Here is a 20,339-nt window from a genome sequence, read left to right as displayed (position 1 = left end):
GAATATTTCTCACAAAAACTTCTCAGAAAATGCAAAAATTTGAAAACGTGGATAATTTTTGAAGATCAAGAGTACACAAACACGGGTTAGTTCTCACCAAGAATTAGAGATTTCACAATATACCTATAATGCCTACATTTATATAATCTTTGACAATATAAATTAGATAAATCTACTTTTATTAAAAAACAGTTTATTCAGAGCCTTCCTAGCTAATTAGTAGATACATAACTACCTTAAAAAATTAAAACCTAGAGATGTTTGTCTACAATATTTCCCAACACAGTCAGTTTATATATTGGGCTATGTATTTTCTAATTAAAAATTTTGTGAATTTTGTGAATTCAATCTGTTTGAACAACCAGGAATCATCTGCATTTTGCTCCACTACAATTCTCCCTCCTTTCCCATCACTAAGAAATGATGATTTTCACTTTCTACCAAGAATATTTATTTATTATATTATCATACAAATATTTTTGATGTTTATACAAAACACCATGTATCAATTCCCAAGAAAATATATGGTAAATAATGAATTGGAAACCATTTGTATCTGTTTCAGAACTTATGACTTATACCTATATAGTGAACTCTATTCTGCACTCATACAAATTAACAAAATTTCTTGCTAAGAAAGACCTATAATAAAAGTATATTAAGATATTATGGTATTGGGTACTTTCCCTAATGAAAATTACAACTTAATTGGGAAATGATATTAGTATATATGTAATAGTTACAGAACAATGAAGTAAGATTGTGTGGCACCCACTGTTTCACCCAATGAACAAACAGGTAGCTAATATCCAATTTAATTTTTCTTCTTATATTATCTTAATTTCCTCATAGTCAGATTTTCACTGTTATGAAAAATAGCATAAATAAGATAAAGAGCAAACACAAATTGTCAGTTCCTGAGTAGAATTCATACCTTTACCTACTTCTTCTTTCTCACTATATATTTGGTCCTGATAGTCTAGCTTCCACTCCTATCTACCCAACATCAAATGAGGACTTAATTCTGTTTCTCTCTTCTCTCTCTAAACCATGCAATCCTCTTGAAACTGTCTTCCTATTTCATTTATTTTAAATTCTCTCTTCTTTGGCTCCTATGACAGTGGGATATATTGAAGGAAGAATATTGTCCTTGGATTGAGGAATTTCTGAACTTAAAACCTGGCTCCAACATTTACTACCTGTAAAACTTTGGAGAGTTTACTTAAACATTCTGAGTCATCATTTCTTTCATAAAATATGGGATAGAGACACATACCTTCTAAAACCTATACATTGAGACTTGTATGAGATAACATGTGTAAGTTAGCTAAGAGCTTTTGTTTCTAACCTCCACTAAACTTTCATGAATTCATATTTCTGCTTCTCACATGTCCATTAATGTGTCCTGTTTATGTATAGCTATTTGCATAGGTTATAAACCTATATTATAGGTTCAATGACTAGTGATTATTCATCAACAAATGGCTTTGGAACTAGCACATAGTAGGTACCCAATAAATAATGACTGAATAGAAGAACAAATACCATTTGGTCTAATAACTAGTGATTATTCATCAACAAATGGCTTTGGAACTAGCACAAAACCTTACACATAGTAGGTACCCAGTACATAATGACTGAATAGAAGAACAAACACCATTTGGTCTAATAACAGTTCCTAATAAAAATAAATGGCATCAAGTAAATATATATCCCGTCACGCTTAGTTCAGAGACATTAACATAGGAATAATGTATATTATTGACTATAGATATATACACACATATTCTGAGTATGTGTTATTTTAAATCAACTTAAAATTTTTAAGTTCTATACTCTTATGAACTATCAAACATATAATAATTAATATACAGAAACATAATAGGCACTTTATGAGTCATCTGAATATTACTCTGAAAACCTTTTAAGCAAAACATTCATCTTGTCCATGCCAGACTCGTAAGTACTCTCTCACACATTCAAAAATGCACAATTATTTGCCAAAACTATGAAAACACTATTTAAATAACAAATGAAGACTCTCAGAATGTTAAATATTTGATGTAAAATGTTATATCTATCTCAATAAATTATTACTTTAAAAATTAATGGAGTCCTATCAAACCTATGACATCACCTAAAATATCCTTTTATTACATGGAACATAAAAGCAAATTAAAAATAAAATGTATTTTTGGCATTAGTTCACAGAGTTATAAAATTTCCCATGGTAATACTCTTCTCTTACAAATAAATAAGTACTTGTATATGTATGCCCCAATTTTTAGCATTCCTGAAGAGGTTTATTATATAAATGGCTTGTAGTATGAAGACTGAAAGCATAGAATGGTAATATGTAGTAACTGGTAAGATTGTTTTTCTTTAAAGTTGGTTACTTTACATATAGTATATATTCAGCTAGCTGCATGGCTGACCAGTAAAATAAGAAGGGAGTTTTTGTTGTTTCCTTTTGTTTTGTTTTCACTAGGGTGAAACTGAGGCTTAGAATATCATATGAGTTAGTAGTAATATGAGAAGACATAAGACCATTTTCTGCAAGTCAAATTAATGGGTTCCATTAAAGTGTTCAATCATCTCCATTCTTATTTCTATACCCAAAATAATAGATGCTATCAAGAAAATATGTCATAGTAAAGTACCACAAACATTATAATGTAATTATATGTTATATTATCTTTCTCTAAATTACTTGTATATTTAGTAGTTTAAGATGAAAATTGTTGATTTTTTTTCTACCAGAAAATATACATTGTCATCAGAAAGTACTGACCCTTCTGTTTCTTATATCTAAGTTCTAACAACTCTTAGGTGACACTTTTCCCCCAGAAGCTTCAATCAAGCACAAGCACAAAACGTTCTTGCCCGATTTTTGCCATGCCTCATGAGCAAGTTAAATAAAAAGTCAATAGAAGCTAGCATGTGTAGGAGAGGACATTCAAAGGGAGTGTTCCAGCTAAGGTGACACCTGCATTATTACATCTGCCAGAAGTTTGTGGCTGCAGGGAAATGGCCAACTTTACTGAGCTCAATTTAGCACTTGAATGCCCAAGTGGAACTCACCAGGGTTGTCCTAGATTGTTTTCCTAAGCAATAGGCACACCTATGATTTTTCACCACTCACCAATGGACATAGTTTATCACACCGAACGTAGTGATTTCGGATGGAAATTGGACCCTTCAAAAGTGCACTTTGCCCTTTTTTCTTTAACTACATTGACTGTAAGCAGTAAAGAGGAAAGAGAATATTAAAGTTATTAGAGTGAGGATAGCAAAACACACACACACACACACACACATGAAACCTATAGAATATTACACAAAAGCAGTATCTGGATAATTTGTAAATAAATCCATAGTAAAGTTTATGGCAACAATAGGGAAACAAATACAAATCTTAGCTTCCAATACTTATATGGTATACATTGTATCACAATGGTTATGTCTCCTACTTTTGAACATGCAAAATGAATGAAAATAGATGTTTTTTAAGTAGTCATCTACAACATTGCTAACATAAATAGCAGCATTGTACATAAAAACAAGACAGCAAAATGGACCATTCCAGGAAAATTGCCCAAAATGAATGGAATGCACAAGAACAAACAATCATCATAAATGGTGGAAAACCTTCACTTTGATAATTTAACATGGTATATAGCACAAGCAGAGGCTGGCCGTCTTCTTTAAGCTCATCACTTGAAGCAAAGATTCAAAACTTAATTCAGCTTAGTTTTAGCCAGTAAAAGAACAAAATTATACAATTTAGGCAGATATAATAAAATCCCCAAGCTGGATACGTCAGTCAGAAATAGCTAAAGAACCCCCCCAAAAAAATAAGGAAATAAAAAATTTAAAAAGAGTTACAGCCAGAGGGAGAAACAGATGCTTAAAGCTGGTAATTAGTACTCTCACTTTTTTTTTCTTGCCTGTTCATGTGTCTTTTTTTTTTTAAGTATCATGAGTGTCTTTCAATATAAAATTGCCAATCCAAATTGGTATTATAAATAATAATTTTGGGGTGTAAAGTCCTGAAATAGTTCTTTCTCACAAGCTCTATTATAGTTGAATTCCTTACATACTTATAGCAAGAGGGGTCCAACAGAAGGATGTTTGTACCTGTGCTTATTTATTAATTCATTATAACTTAATTATATATGCTGGTTCTACCAGTGATAGGACTATTACCCCTTTATTGGCTGCTGTTTCTATATTGAAGGTGTCTGTTTTAGGTTGTCTTATTTCTTATTTCCTCTAGATGTCATCTACACCCCTAAACAAATCTGTTTCTATACCCCTAAGCAAACCTGTTCCTGTGTGTATATATATGCTTACGTTTACATGTATTTAATATATTTACATGCATATTTACATACCATATACTTGATATGTAAGTATATAAGCATATACATATATATAAGTATTATTTTTAAGCAGTATATCGTATACAGAAATACAAATATATTGTATTTGATATTTAAGTATGTAAGTATATACTTAGATGTAAGTATTCTTTTCAAGCATCGTCTACAACATTGCTCACATAAATTGCAACATTGTACATAAAAACAATGTTGACTTTGTAATAAAAAAGGTAAAAACTATATAAGTAAGTACTTAGATATCAAATATAAGGGGTTAAATAGCAAGTATCCTGGGCTCTGGAGTCCTGCCTAGGCTTGATCCCAATTCTGACACTTATTAGTACGTGATGCAGAGGAAACTGCTGAATCTCTCAGTGCCTCAGTTTACTATCAATAAACTTATGATGATCACGGATTTCTTAATGTTGTGTTAGGAATTAAACAAACTAATGTGCTTAGAACAGTGTTTAATATGTAGTCCAAAAATTTGGTGATTATTATCTTTACTTGGAAGGCATTCAGAATTATTAAACTAAATCAAAATTCAAGTTTCAGTATTAAGAGTTATAAATTCATTATTTGGTTACAGTAGGGAATTGGCTATATTAGAAGAACCTAGTTGGTGAAGACATTTGACATCTTTATTTGATTTATCATACCTGCACTTCCTCTCTCCAGGCAGATCTTTATATGACCAAAATTGAATCTATGCACTAATAGAAAAGAAGAACTAGAGGTGAGATTTTTATAATTTCTAACAGATCAGAGTAAGGATATTTTTCTTTTAGTATTTATTAAAATGCTACATGGGAAGGGCACAATGAGTGAAAGAGTCGGCAGTGGGAGAGTGAGTATGGGAAAAATAGACTAAAATCTGAGTAGCTTAGCGGTGAAGGCTAATGGACAGAGATTATGCACATGTTGTGGTTCCACTAAAAATTTATATAGACTTAACTTTCCTCAAACTCCTTGCAGGGTGGATCTGACAATGTGAAGTTAAACAACCTTTGGTGACCATTAAACATCTAAATACCAAAGCATACATATAACAAGTATTCGTATCCTACATGATACAACTTATATCACATTGAGTAAAAAGAAACTTCTCAAATCCTGAAGAAATCCACTGTAAATATGTTATCACCCTAGGTCAGTGAATGCTACTACACCAGCCTATAAATCTGGGGAACTGCCTACAACAGTCAGCTTCCCCAGCATGCCCTTGGGTAGCAATAAGCAGTTTAAGTGGAAAAGGAGAAAGTCAGTGAGCGTAAGTGGGAAAGATATTTTTTTTTTTTTTTGGCTAAAGCTGTCTAAATAATGGTTATTACCTAAGCTGGTAAGAATAGATATCGCTTCAGAAGTCTTGCGAGGGTTGCCATTGCTACTATATTCGGGTATTAAAGACAGCATACTGAGTTCTGAGGGGGCAAGCACTCAAAGCTAGGATGCTGAGTTGATTATTCTGATACCTGTTATAGATTTTATGTTTGTCCCCGCCCCAAATCTCAGATTGATATTTAATCCCCAGTGTTGGAGATAGGGACTGGTGGGAGGTGACTGGATTATGGGAGCAGATTTCTCATGAATGATTTAGCACCATCCCCTTGGTGCTTCTCCTGGCAATAGTGAGTGAATTCTTGCATAATCTGGTTGTATAAAAGTATGTGGCATCTCCCCCACCGACTCTCTCTCTCTCGCTGACTCCTGCTTTTTCCATAGGACACAGCTGCTTACCTTTCGCTTTCCACGATGAATGTAAGATTTCTGAGGCCTCCCTAGAAGCCAAGCAGATGCTAGCACCACATTACGTGTAAAGTTTACAGAACCATGAGCTGATTAAACCTCTTCATAACCTACCCAGTCTCAGATATTTCTTTATAGCAATGCAAGAATGGCCTAATATACCTATCCCTCTTGTCTCTGCAGAAAGATGAGACTTCACACATCATCATCATCAGCATGAATCATGTTTATCTCTCCCCTTCAAGGAAGGGGGTTTCTTATTGTGATTTCTGCTATCTCACAGGCATAGAAAACTCATCAGTTATTTCCATGATGCCTACCTAGTTACAACCATTCTTTTGTTTTCCCCATCTCAATCTGTGAATATTTATATATACTAAATATATGAGTATATTCTTTTTTACTATTTTCCATTGTATTTTATTTTAAAATATATTGTTTGAAGTTATTGCTTAAATAAGTACATTTATTGTTTACATTTCAAACATGAAAAACTATGTTCTTGTTTTTATATTTCTTTTTTTATATTATTATTTTTTAAGTTTTGGGATACATGTACAGAACGTGCAGGCTTGTTACATAGGTATACACGTGCCATGGTGGTTTGCTGCACCCATCAACCCGTCATCTACATTAGGTATTTCTCCTAATGCTATCCCTCCCCTAGCCCCCCAACCCCTGACAGGCCCCGGTGTGTGATGTTCCCCTCCCTATGTCCATGTGTGGGTATATTCTATTTTGGACTCAAATTCTGAACTTCACTTCGGATGACTATATGTAAACACAAGTCAGAGACTGACCATCAATTTAGCGATATGCTCATCCTCTGCTACTAAATGTATTTATCGGACTTTAGAATTTGATCTTGATTAACAACTGTAGAGTAGGAATTTTTATTCATTAGCATAAAGGAGTGCTATTTATCTTTTGATAAGAATAGCATTTGCATCAGTAGCTATCATTAATTGCTTCCTTTAAAAAATAGGTCTGATATTAAAATAAGTGATGCATCATAAAGGAAATTAAGAAATGATACATTGCAAAATACATAAGCAAATGAAAACTGTGAGTCTGAAAATGAATCTTTAAATATCTATCATATCTACATATCTAAAATCATAATAGATAATACATATCTAAAATCATAAAGTTACCTTTATTATAACAAATAGTACTTTTTATTTTCAGAGGAAAAGAAAAATTTTCTTGGGCCCTCACAATATGTCAGATGTCATTTATACTTATATAAATTAAGCTTCACAAAAAAAAAACTAGAAGCAGAGATTAAGAGAAAGAACATGAAGCTGGAGAAATGAAAGAGGTAATGTACCTCTGATTCTATAGTGGGGAGGACTGTGCACCAATCTCTCTGGCTCTGTAGTCTGCTCCTTCCAGTGCACAAGGATGGAACCAGAAAACCCACGTCTAGCATTCTTACTTTTCTCTTTAGTTACTTCTCTTTTCCCAAGTGAGATCCCCACTGCCTGTCTTCCCAAGGATCTACATGAAAAGTACAAAGGGAGTGCGGCGCATTGGCACCAGAGATGGATGATAAGGCAGGAGAATTCTTGAGTTCTCTCAACACACAACAAATAAATCGCTAGCTCCTAGGCCTACAGCTAAAGACAGCCATTCTAACACAGAAGCAGTTGAGATCTTCAAAGTAAACCATAAATAAATACAAATGAAAAAGAACAACTAATCTTCTCAGCCCTTCTCCAAACTGGCAATACGTAAGTCAGCTGTAGATCATTAATAGGGCGCTCTTGTTACTGTTGGAGCAGTACATACCTTGATGACTAAGCCTCCCTGGATATTGAGGGGCTGAGAAAAAGCAGAGGACTTATGACCCAGACTAATGGTGAGTACAATTAAAATAGGGCAAGGAAACTCAAGACCTACATACTTAACATTCCATCAGCTGTCATATCCTTTCAACTTCAGACCCCTATGTGCCACAAAATGATTGAGACAGGTAGCTTTAGTGGCCATCTATTCTTGTTATTTATCTAATACCACTAAATAACAATCATTATCAAATTGCTATGTGTGCATCAATGACACTTCAAAAAGAAAGGAATTAAACCATAAAGTGACACTCAGATAACGAGCTCAGGGTTTAGGTTTGCTAATGCCACGGATCATCTGTGAGGTCCACTCCAGGTTTACTTTAGCTTTTGCTATATAATAGACACTTCAACCTCTCTGGATCAAAAACAAATTTATACAGTAGAGATGGTTTTAAGTATACTTTTTTTTAATTTTTGAAATGATATAAAGCTTTTCATAAAGAGTTTTAAATGTAGATCATTATGAACAATAGAAAATATCCCTATTTACAAATATATTTATGCCAGAAAAATGAAGATTGAAAATGTCAAATTGCAGGCAAATAAATGCAACAGAATGTGGAAGTCAGAAAAATATTGTAAGTGATCTGTAACAGTGTGTTATTTTAATCCTCCAAGGACCTTTTTCACTATCAATATACCCTTATTTATGCTTAGTTAGAATCTCAACCTGCCTTCTGGTTGTAACGAAAACTATTCAATTAAAACATTGAATTTGTCCAAAAATCAGAACGTATATCAAGTGGAAATTTAAATCACAATAACATCTGTTATTTTCTACCCCAGGTCTTTTCCACTGCTGTGACTGGCATACTGTAAGTTTCTAGCACCCCCATGTGGCTTAACTGGAGTGGTTTCATAAGCATTTGAACTCAGTTGCTTTAAACTGAGAACAGTAGAAGAGACTGTAATTCAAGACAGAAGTTCTGCTGGCATCATAGACCAAGAAAGAAAACTTAAGTCAGCAAAATTATAAGATAAATGTATAGGCTCTACTGTTCATTTTATGTGATGACTAGAAAGGATGATTTACAAGCAACAATAGCTAGTTTCATCTTCGTCAGATACAATTCCTCAGCTTTCAAAACCAAGCATTTGACATGGGCAATAATTAAATAGATGAAAAAGAACCTAATTTTTCTCAAGAAGAAAAGCAAGTGCTTTATTGCCCAGTTTGTCCACATATTGATCAGGCAAATACAGCAACCCAACTATATGTTGCAATTGCTGAATAGTTGAGCAATCCAGGTTTTGAGATCTTCCACTGTCCTCAAAGATATTTTAAGTGATTAAAGTATCTACATTTTGTCAAATCATTTGAGAACAATTTTTATACAAAGAAAATTTTTCCTTCTCTAAGCACATCCCTAGTTTGCAGGTGAGACGTCTTTCCAATAGTAGTGTATTTCAGAGTGCTTTTAGAGGAAAGAAGTTCAAGAGGACTATATTGTCTTCCTTAATCTGCTAATAAATGCTCCTCTTATTGAAGATAGATGTTTAAAACTGATCCATGATTTCATCAGCCTAAGGTGCCCCAGCAAACAGTTTTCCCATGAAAAATTTAAAAGCAGATTTTAAGGCACCTACATTATCAAAATATTCTCAACATAAAGTGAAGTTTAAAAATAATTGGCCCTGATGGAGGTAAAAATGTAAATTAGTCAGAAGTAAAGAGTGTGTTGAGAGAAACCTGAATGTGGCTTATTCGTATGCTGAACTGAATGACCTAATTTAAAAATAGTAGAACGCAAAAGGAATACATTTTCTCCTCAATATACAGCAATGTATAGATTGATATTAAAGGGGAAAACAGACTTCAAAATGTAGAAGAAAATTTTTAGAAAACAGAAATATTCATTTCATTGATTAATAAAATTTAAATCTAGAAAGTATTTCATAATTAAATAATAATCATAAATGTATACCAATTTTGTGCATTCAAGAGACCTTATTACTAAGTCTGATGACACGGGTGGGAATAGAAGATGATTAAAAAGATTAATGGATACATTTCTAAAGATAAACATCTAAAAAAAACCTGCCATTTGTCTCCTGGCTGCAGGTACTATTTTCCAACATTGACACTATCTACCTCATTGAATCACAGTGTTGACCAAATGCTTAAGAGTAGGAAGAATACTCTTCAAAAATTGCACTGAAGGTGTCTGGCATGAATGAGAGCAACACTGCCTTACCTGTTGAGCCCTTTCAGTGTCTTTTCCATGTTTAAAATGTCACGCATCTTATACAAAAACCACTTGTCAATGTATGTGAGCTTCTCAATCTCATCAAGGGACATGTTGTCATCAATGGCCTGCCAAGAGGAGAAGAGATACTTTCTTTGGCAAACATTTTTCTAAATGTCTTATTTGGTTGAAAACACATAGGAGTCATGCCTCTGTGTGTTATTTAGAGAGCCTGAGACTACAGACTGAGTTATGAAACATGAAACTGACATCATTGACATTCCTTCCAATAAACATAAAGATGGTGCCAACTATATCCACAAATGGCATACAGAGGCGGTGCCTGCCTTGAGTTATCAGAGTGGTGTGTTCTCAAAAAAATCTCCTCACAGGTTTTGACTCACTCCTCTTTATTTGATCATGTTACCCATTATACCCTAAATTTGGTACATCTCTTTGGAACTAAAGAGAGTCTCTTGAAACTACAGTTAAGCCAAATTGGTAAGAAAATCTAGAATTAATATAATGATCACTTAACTTGTATTGTTGGTAGTTACCCTGTAGGAATAGCATATTTGTATCACCTCAGTCCACATTCACACAAACATACAACAGTCAGTGAGAATTTATGGGTCAGATCTGGCTTGGCATTATTCCTCCAGAATATTTCCTCACGGATGGCTTCAAACAAAAAATTGTTTTGAATCAGTCACTATGATTTTTGTGCTAAGGCAGGCATTTTTTAAAATCCTAATATATTCCAAAACTATGTAGTAATAACTTCTCTTCTGATAGGCAGCTCAGCCTCTTCCTCAAGCTCACTTTAGCAATTTCTCAAAAGTAAAACTAAACTATGGGTCATTAAGCTGAGTAGAAAATTCAACTGAAAGAAGAGATAAACTCTCAAAACCAAAATCTTTGTACTAAAAGATGTCTATTTTTATTCTTGTATGTATGTGTATATGTATATATACCCAGCGAAAAAAATCAGAAAATATTCCAAGAAAACATATTTTAGAATAACACACTGCATTTTTAAGATCCATTAATATTATGTAACTAGTAACTCTGCCATTATATTTCAGCCCAGGGAGCTTACTTTTCTTAAAGCTTTTACATAATTGTAGTATCAGAGAGACCATGATTATAATTGTTGAGCTATGGCATGGCTCATAATTTTGTTGACTAGAGTAAGATGACATTTAACAGAAATACTCAAAGCCATGTTCATTTCCTAAGTCAACTGCTGTTTCTTTTGTTTAATTCTCCCTGTATTTACAGTCAGGTTCCCAAAGACTTAACATTCTGTCTTACTTTCTAAGCGATTAAAGGCACAATTAGCTGTTGGCCATCAACACTGTGAGGTAGAGAGAACCTTAAGTTACTGAAACTTTTAATAGATCAAAGGAGATTTTCACACAAGCACATACAGTGAGGGATGGCCTAGAATCCTGTAGTCATTTCACTGGAAGGAAGGAAAGGACGACTACAGTCAAATTCATGATTTCTTTCACACACACACACACGCGCACACACATATATATATATAGAGAAAGAGAGAGAGAGAGAGAGAGAGAGAGAGATCTGGGATACATGTGAAGGAGGTGCAGGTTTGTTACATAGGTTTACACGTGCCATGATGGTTTACTGCACCCATCAACCGATCATCTACATTAGGTATTTCTCCTAATGCTATCCCTCCCCTACCTCCCCACCTGCCAACAGGCCCTGGTGTGTGATGTTGCTCTCCTATGCTTATATGTTCTCATTGTTGCCACTCCCACTTATGAGTGAGAACATGTGGTGTTTGGTTTTCTGTTCCTGTGTTAATTTGCTGAGAATGATGGTTTCCAGCTTCATCCATGTCCCTGCAAAGGACATGAACTCATCCTTTTTATGGTTGCATAGTATTCCATGGTGTATATGTGCCACATTTAAAAGTTCATCATCACTGGTCATTAGAGAAATGCAAATCAAAACCACAATGAGATACCATCTCATGCCAGTGAGAATGGCAATCATTAAAAACTCAGTAAACAACAGATGCTGGAGAGGATGTTGAGAAATAGGAATGCTTTTACACTGCTGGTGGGAGTGTAAATTAGTTCAACCATTGTGAAAGACTATGTGGCAATTCCTCAAGGATCTAGAATCAGAAATACCATTTGACCCAGCAATCCCATTACTGGGTATATACCCAAAGGATTATAAATCATTCTACTATAGAAACACATACACACATATGTTTTTTACAGCACTATTCATGATAGCAAAGACTTAGAACCAACCCAGATGCCCTTCAATGATAGACTGGATAAAAAACAAATCCATGATTTCTAACAGCAAGCAAGATCCTGCCAGTCCTAAGACCTCATCTCCAAGCACTGCAGCTTTGCTATATAAGACCGCTGTAATGAAGTCTATAATGACCCCAAACAAGTTTAAGGTTACTTTAATGTTCCAAAAATCAAAAATAATGCCCTGCATTCTGCCCAAATCAAAAGAGGTGATGATCCAGTCATCCTGAAATAAGACTGCTGTAAAAATCAGACCTCAGAGCAAGTTGCTCTTTTCTGAGAATCATGAAAGCAAGCAAAGATTTACACACTCCCTTCATTCTTTTTCCCCTTCAGCCCTCCACGGTCCTTACACTCTTTGGCAAAATCACCAAGTTCCTGGTTGCTGTGGAAATGAACAGTAATGATGACCTCTAACAAACAGAAATCAGTTCCTTCTCCCAGCACTCGAGCAGATCATAATTTATATGCAGACCCTGCACTTCTTGTTCATACATAGGGTACCCTGTGAAAGAAAGAACCTCCACACGTTTTTCCCAGATTCTCATCCTTTATAAGTCTGTTAGAAAAGAATGAGAGATTTGCTTGAGTTTTACAGCTTAGCTGGGAACTTGGAAATGCTTTCCTTTTTCATCTCCTTCAAAGTGGCAGAAACATGATTGCTAGACTTAAGTAAAAAATGTATTTACTGTCCTTTGCCTGAGAAAAAATTATATACATACACACACACACACACACACACACAAACACACACACACATGAATGTCATGAGCTGCTTCTTAAGTAAAAGACTGAAATAGGGACAATAAATGATGAAGGTGAAATGGTTTTCTAAAATAACTTCTTATCACTGCTATCCCACCCACCACCACCAGAAAAAAATTCTAATTACCTTGAAACTCAACATGGGAAAATGCCCATCAAGAGATAATAGCAACTCCCAGAATTTCAGTAGGGTTTAAATATTTTCCATTTAGAAACCATAAAAAGGAGGAGAATATGCATCGGAGGCAATGAAGGCAATATCCCTTCCTCTCCTTCTGGTCTCTTAAGGACTCAAATATGGACATAAAAGTTGCGATGAGTTGAAAATCACTAACAGCATTTTTCTGTTTCTCCACAGGCAAATTACAAAGATGGGAATCCCTTTAAAGAGAAAGTTCATGTTTTTATCTACTCATCCCACATGCACGCACACACACACTGACATACACACACACACACACACACACACACACACACACACACACACACACAATGGTCAGTGGAGCTTTGTAGAACCAGTGCGGTTTGATACTGTTGGAGGATTAATGCTTGTGCTTCTTTAAATGTCAAAAAGCCTTTCAGGGATTTCTGACCAGACAGATTCCAGCTGCCCAAGTCACCTTTTATAAAATCAGATGAGCTGAAACTTCAAAACTCTAAGCACAGTAAATATGAAAGGAGATTAACATGGCATTTAATTTACATGAGAAGCAAGTAGTGGAGGGAAGTGAGAAATGTAGAGCCTTTTTTCCTGAAAGTAAGACCAATAAAATAATTACATGGAAAACCCTATAATCATGGGGGCCCTTTATAGTCTGTTGCTGGTTTTAAACACAGAAAGAGAAGCAAATAAATTAAGATTATTCTAGACTCAAGTAGCACATACTAAGGGACATTATTGTATGCACCTTCCTTTCTACAATACAATTTTACACATTCAAGGAACATGTAATAAAGTTAATAGGAAAGGACAAGTCAACATTGTCAAATCTATTTGAGAGTAATAGTACTAAGTATACTTAAAAAGGGGGACATTTTATCTATTTAATCATCCTTTAAAACTGCAATGTGCCCTTAAATCCAGGCTTAAAGTCAAATAAAAAATGATAATTTATAATTAATTGTAGAAGACCCTAATGAAATCTATAGACATTTCCAGTTTAATAATATAAAATAATTAAAATTTTTCCAAAAATCCCTGATTTAAAACCACTTTGTGATTCAGTTTTATTTTAATGTCCAGACTGACTACATTCTGGAAAAACAACTAGTAGCTCTGGGCCCCCTGTAACATCTTACCTTGGCAATGGCATAGATACGGGTGCTGCTTGGTTCAGACAACTCTTTCCTGACATCTAAGTTAGATGGCCATTCTTTGTTCATTGGGAGACGGGGAGTGAAACCTTCTATAGATGGGTGGCACATCCGTAAAGCTTTCTGGAAACTCTCCTCAAAGGTACGACCAATAGCCATGACCTGTAATACATATTTAAGATCTCATACTGAAAGAAAGAGCTTATGTATCTTTAATTTGTAACTGAACTGGATGTAAAATATGTTTCATAAAACAAGAACAAAAAATATATCATAATGCCTCTCAAAAAAAGGTGATCCTTTTTTTCTTCCTCTCTCACTTTCTCCACGGTTTTGGTATAATACGTCTTCATTAGGTCAGTCTTTTACCATTCAGGGAGTTCAGCTGTATTTGCTGAGATTGATGAGGAAATCACCTGTACCTGCTCTGGACCATAGTATTAAAATAAGAAATTCAAAGTTGAAGATAGAGACCTTTTCTTAGTAAGATCTTGCTTTATGCAAATGTTCTTTAGAATGGACGGCAAATAAAGAGAAACCAGAAATATATTAACACAAAAACAGAACTATTTGTAAATAAGTATCAGTCAGTATTCAAGACAGGTTGGCTTTCCTTATAGCTAAGCATTAATATTAATAGAACCTTGAGTGTGATAACAAATACTGATGATTATTATTTTGAACATAGGAGGAGACTAAACTTCCTATGACAAATTCAATGTGTCTTTCCGCAATCTTTACAGCTCATCTTACACTAATCAATTAGAAAAATTATGTGGTGATTTAGTTTGGACAAGTTGCATGTCAGAACTAAACTTAAATTGATCTTGCAACCTACCCAGTTATTTTCACTGGATAAATATTGTTTTCGAATCTTTTCATAGAATAATAGATTGCTGTGCATTTTTGGTCTCCAATTTAAAATAATAGCAGTCATAATGCTATCTTCAGTAAACTTTTGTGATTCCTCAGATAGACTCAAATTACCATTAATGTCAGTTTTGGAAATCTTCATGTCAATTATGTGACAAGATACATATTCAGTGATCACTAAAGCAAAACAGATAACCTTTTCACACAGTTCCAAATTTAATTAGAAATAAGGGAAAATTCACAAGAGCAGGAATAAACAACCTGTTAACGCAATTCAGATATGCAATTTGCAAGTCATAGTGGTATCTTGAAGAGTTAGACAATATGTTTATAGATTGTCTAGCCTGGGCATGGAAAAGACTGACGGAAATCAGACATTTTATGGTTCTGTAAAATTAAGGAAATATTTTGGGTATATTTAAGAAAATTTGAAGTATTACATATTTAAAATTTGGCTGAAATTAGTTCTATAAGTAACTCTCCATATATTTTTATTATTCTTAAGCAATTCTATATAATGATACATGGGATCCATTAAAAAAAGATACCTATATAATAAAGGAATATATAACTATAAATGTTTGCTCAAAAATTGTGCTTTTCAATACTCTCTCTCTATATTTTTGCTTTTTGAAACAGGTTCTCACTCTGTTACCCAGGCTGGAGTGTAGTTGCACCATAGGGCTCACTACAGGCTGGACCCCCTGGGTTCAAGTCATCCTCCCACCACATTTGCCCTAAACTATTAAAATGCACCTCCCTTGAGTGACTATTTCACATTTTTCAGTGGAATGACTGTAATGGGCTTCCTCAACCCTATTCTACTATATTCTCATAGCACCTATATATAAATACTATCTTTTAATATTTACCAGAGATTAATAATTCATCATATATTTGTGTCAGTTCAGATATTCTGAATTTACCAATTGCAGACAATGTATCTCAATTATCTATAATCTATTCATTTTTTATCCTCCCAGTGTCTTGCATGTAGTAAGAATTCAGGAAATATTTGCTCACTGTTTGAACTAAATAGAAGGTGTTAGACAACAAAAGTCCACCTGACCTTTTATTTTTTGTTTGACAACAAAATTACTTTAAAATCTTTCATTAGTATCTTACAAATTAAGGAAGACAAAATGTAATAATTCTGCCTTTCATGTGTGAATATGATTGACCAGTAAAACATTTCTTTTTCTTTTTCCCTGTATTGGTGACAGATTTAATCTATATTTTCTGTGATTAGTGACATGCATTTCTGAAATGGCTGGTCTGAGTTTAGCCTATCATCTGTGTTATGGGACAAATAAAGAACAATATGGAACAATATATCACAAGCCTTTTACTCTGTACTCTAACCAGCTTAGATACATAGACTAAAAGCTCCCACACTGGCCACAACAGAAATAGAGATGAGATACAGATAAACTAAGATAAATGGTAGACAGACAAATGATAAAGACTGAGATTTGTTCATACTTCCACACTCAAAACCTCTACCCCATGCAACATTTATGAATACTAATTTAATAATAACAATAATGATGGATTACATTTATAAAGGGGGGTATTATAAGAATCCTGCAAGGTAGGTATTATTATTTCTATTTTGTAGGTGTGGATCCTGAAACTCAGTGTCTTGCCTGGGAGTCTGTAGCTAATAAGTGGCAATGCCAAGAGTAATATCCAAGTCCAGCTGGTTCTGAGGTTCACGTTTTCTCCACTATCCCAAACCTTCTGGATGCATAAAATGATTAGGACTTGGTGGAAGGAGGCAAGGGAGTGAATCTCAGCAAAGATATGAATTCCTTTCTTTCCTCCCACACAGAAGAACACTGCATCTTTGAAGATGCAATAATCAAAGGCTAACTTTAATTTCAAATAGTATAACACAGCACATTCTAAAAAGTCTTCTAAAGATGTTAAAAGCTTAGAACTTTTTAGTATAATTAAAGGGGGCTTAATAATCCACTATGCTCTTATCAATTTAGAATTTTAGAGCTAGAAGGACCCTGAGAGATGATCTAGTCCAGCCTATTCTTTTATAGATGTGGGAAATGAGGTCTCAGGAAGTTAAAGCCACAGTTTGCATGAATGGACTAAAGTTGAATTCTTAAACTCAGTTCAGTGGTCTTTTTTAATATATTATATTCTATATTACTTTCTGGATTTGGTTATAAAATATATTACAACTCAGTTATATATATATATATATGAATGTGTTTTCATATATGTATCTATATTATATACCCAGACATATGGCCTCACCTTTTGAACAGGAAGGCCTTCAAATCCAGCAAAATGGCCATGTAACATATGTAATATGTTAACAGTCAAATAGAGACTGTTGGCATATTAGTATGCTAATATCCAGGCAACTTCAACACTGTCAATTGCACCTTTAACACTGTCCATGTGTTGACAGTATCCAGGCAACTTTAACACTATTAATGGTGTCACAAATTTGACAAAATAACTGAGAACAAGAAGAAAATTGATTAATAAACCAAGAACTCACCTCTCCTACACTTTTCATAGAGCTACCAATTCGGCTAGATGTTCCATGAAAACGGTCAAGATCCCAGCGGGGAATCTTGGTGACCATGTAATCCAGGCTAGGTTCAAAGCAGGCCGATGTCTTCCCAGATACAACGTTCTTAATTTCTGGAAGTGGGATTCCTAGGGCAATCTTTGCAGCAATGAATGCCAATGGGTAGCTATGAAAAGAAGACAATTTTTTTTTTCCTTTGAGCAATTGTTGAAAACAGACCAAAACATAAATTGGTCTTTCTTAAAGTTTCTGTTATTATTCTACTTCAGGGTATAAGACACTTGACTCTCTGTTCTGCATCAATATTTAGTAGCCACTTGCGGAATAATAGGAGTCATGATACAAAGTATAGAGGCACAAGTCACAGGAGAATTTACTCTCTTTGTACTACATGCATTGCTACAAATCTCAACCTTCACCTCTTCAACCTAAAATCAATAGCTTTGTTGATAAATAAAGTTTAACCTCCATTTGTGTTTAACCTCCACTAAGATGAGAATCTGCAAAATATTTTTTGAGAAAATATATACATATCTGTACCTAAGAAGACAGGTACAAGGGAGTAGGCATTTCAAGTTTGGGTCCTTGCCCTGTCTCCAAATTATAAATGATAGCAATATCATTTACCTCAATCAGAAAACAGTTGAAGACTAAAATTAAGGATTAATCTGCACTTTTAACAACATCTGCAAAGTGCAATTAAGAAGCAGATTTTTCACAGCCTGCTTTGGCCACCTAGATTTTGATTCGTTTGTGATTAGCCAGCAAACAAAGCCAGCTAGCTATATCATTTACCTCAATCATAGTCTTTGAACTTTGGACTCCTTACAAAACTAACACTTTGAGAACTTGGCTGTCTTTATCCAGAATGTCAGTTTGGGTTATTTTGTTTGAGAAAAGAATTCATAGAACTATAGAATTAAAAATGAGTTCTTTAGTACAACTTCCATCTAACAACTGAAGAAAGTGATAAAGACAATGAGTGATGTGCCCCAAATCACTTGGTCAATAGAAGAACCAAATGAGAATGCAGAATTGTGACTGCTACACAGAGGGCAACATGCCTTTCGCCACTCCATGCAGTGCTGAGGAACTACGTAAAAAAATCTAAAGAAGTAAATATTTTGTTCATTTAAATGCCATAATTTAAGTGTAACATGCTAAATATATTATTAGAAACAAAAGGTTTTGATTAACTTTACCTCCAATCATGCCTGCTAGTGGCTGTTACATAGACAGCAGATTTGTTTGGTTGTAACATTTACTTGTGAAAAAATTCCACACTGTTCAGTCTTGTGGAGTTTTGATAAAATAAAAGTAATGTGTATTGCATGCTTGAGTCAAGTGAACTATATTTTCTGTCAACTATTTGCTGTAGGGCTATATACCTGAAGAAAACAGTTGAAAACTAAAATTAAGGATTAATCTGCACTTTTAACAACATCTGCAAAGTGCAATTAAGAAGCAGATTTTTCACAGCTTGCTTTGGCCACCTAGATTTTGATTCGTTTATGATTAGCCAGCAAACAAAGCCAGCTAGCAGTATCATTTACCTCAATCTGGCAACAAGCTCATTAATAATCATGTCCTCAGGGTCCTATAAATGATTTGGAGCTAACATACAGAAAAGGGGAACACAGTTTGTAAATGCAGCACAGTCTTCCACTATCTGTCAATTTTTCATTTCTGTCTGCAAAGAATCTGCAAACTCATGGTCAATTATTCTGGTCTTACCCAGTGGCTTTTGAGGCCAGAGCAGAGCTTCGGGACAGTCTGGCATTCACTTCAATGATGCAGTATTCCATTGAGGTAGGATGAAGGGCAAACTGAATGTTGCATTCACCCACAATGCCCAAGTGGCGAACAACATTGATTGAAGTACGTCTCAACATCTGAAACTCAGCATTGGAGAGTGTCTGGGCAGGAGCCACAACAACTGAGTCACCTGTATATCCAAGAAGCACTCATTACTTGGTGGCATATTGAAATAACCAACTTCACCGACTTAACCATCTACTTGCATGATGTAAGACACAGAACAGTCTGAGGGTTTGTTGGGATATATATGTGAAATCAAGTATTCCCCCAATTCCTGTTTCCCCCTGTTACTCTGATACAGTACTTTTAGAAACCTCTCTAACTTTTACCAAGTTCATCTATCTAATAAGTAGCTATCAAGGCTTCAATCGTCTACTTACTAGATTGACTTCAACTTCCCTGCTCTTCATCTCAAATTATTTCTCAAGTTCTTCCTTTCATAGAATATTATCACTCAGACTGGCTCATCAGTTGGCTTTCTGTATCTCATCCCTTTCCATCCTCACTTCTCTCATCATAGCCCCTTATATTTGCAATCTTAGTCTCCATCCCTT

The 20,339-nt window shown here is 34.6% G+C and overlaps 1 protein-coding gene across 1 annotated transcript in view; it reads right to left on the bottom strand.

The window, feature by feature from the left end:
• Nucleotides 1–20,339, bottom strand: part of CPS1 (carbamoyl-phosphate synthase 1) — a 118,843-nt gene that overhangs the window by 47,853 nt on the left and 50,651 nt on the right. The window contains exons 18-21 of the mRNA XM_010354916.2: nucleotides 19,702–19,912; nucleotides 17,935–18,133; nucleotides 14,526–14,702; nucleotides 10,174–10,292 (exon numbers count right to left, since the gene is read on the bottom strand). Coding sequence (XP_010353218.1) covers nucleotides 10,174–10,292; nucleotides 14,526–14,702; nucleotides 17,935–18,133; nucleotides 19,702–19,912 — 706 coding nt within the window. The remainder of the gene's footprint in view (nucleotides 1–10,173; nucleotides 10,293–14,525; nucleotides 14,703–17,934; nucleotides 18,134–19,701; nucleotides 19,913–20,339) is intronic.

This window comes from Rhinopithecus roxellana, chromosome 14 (assembly GCF_007565055.1).
Source record: "Rhinopithecus roxellana isolate Shanxi Qingling chromosome 14, ASM756505v1, whole genome shotgun sequence".
Classification (NCBI taxonomy): Eukaryota; Metazoa; Chordata; class Mammalia; order Primates; family Cercopithecidae; genus Rhinopithecus; species Rhinopithecus roxellana.
Note: the sequence above shows the minus strand (reverse complement) of the source record. Positions and strands in the feature narration are given on the sequence as shown.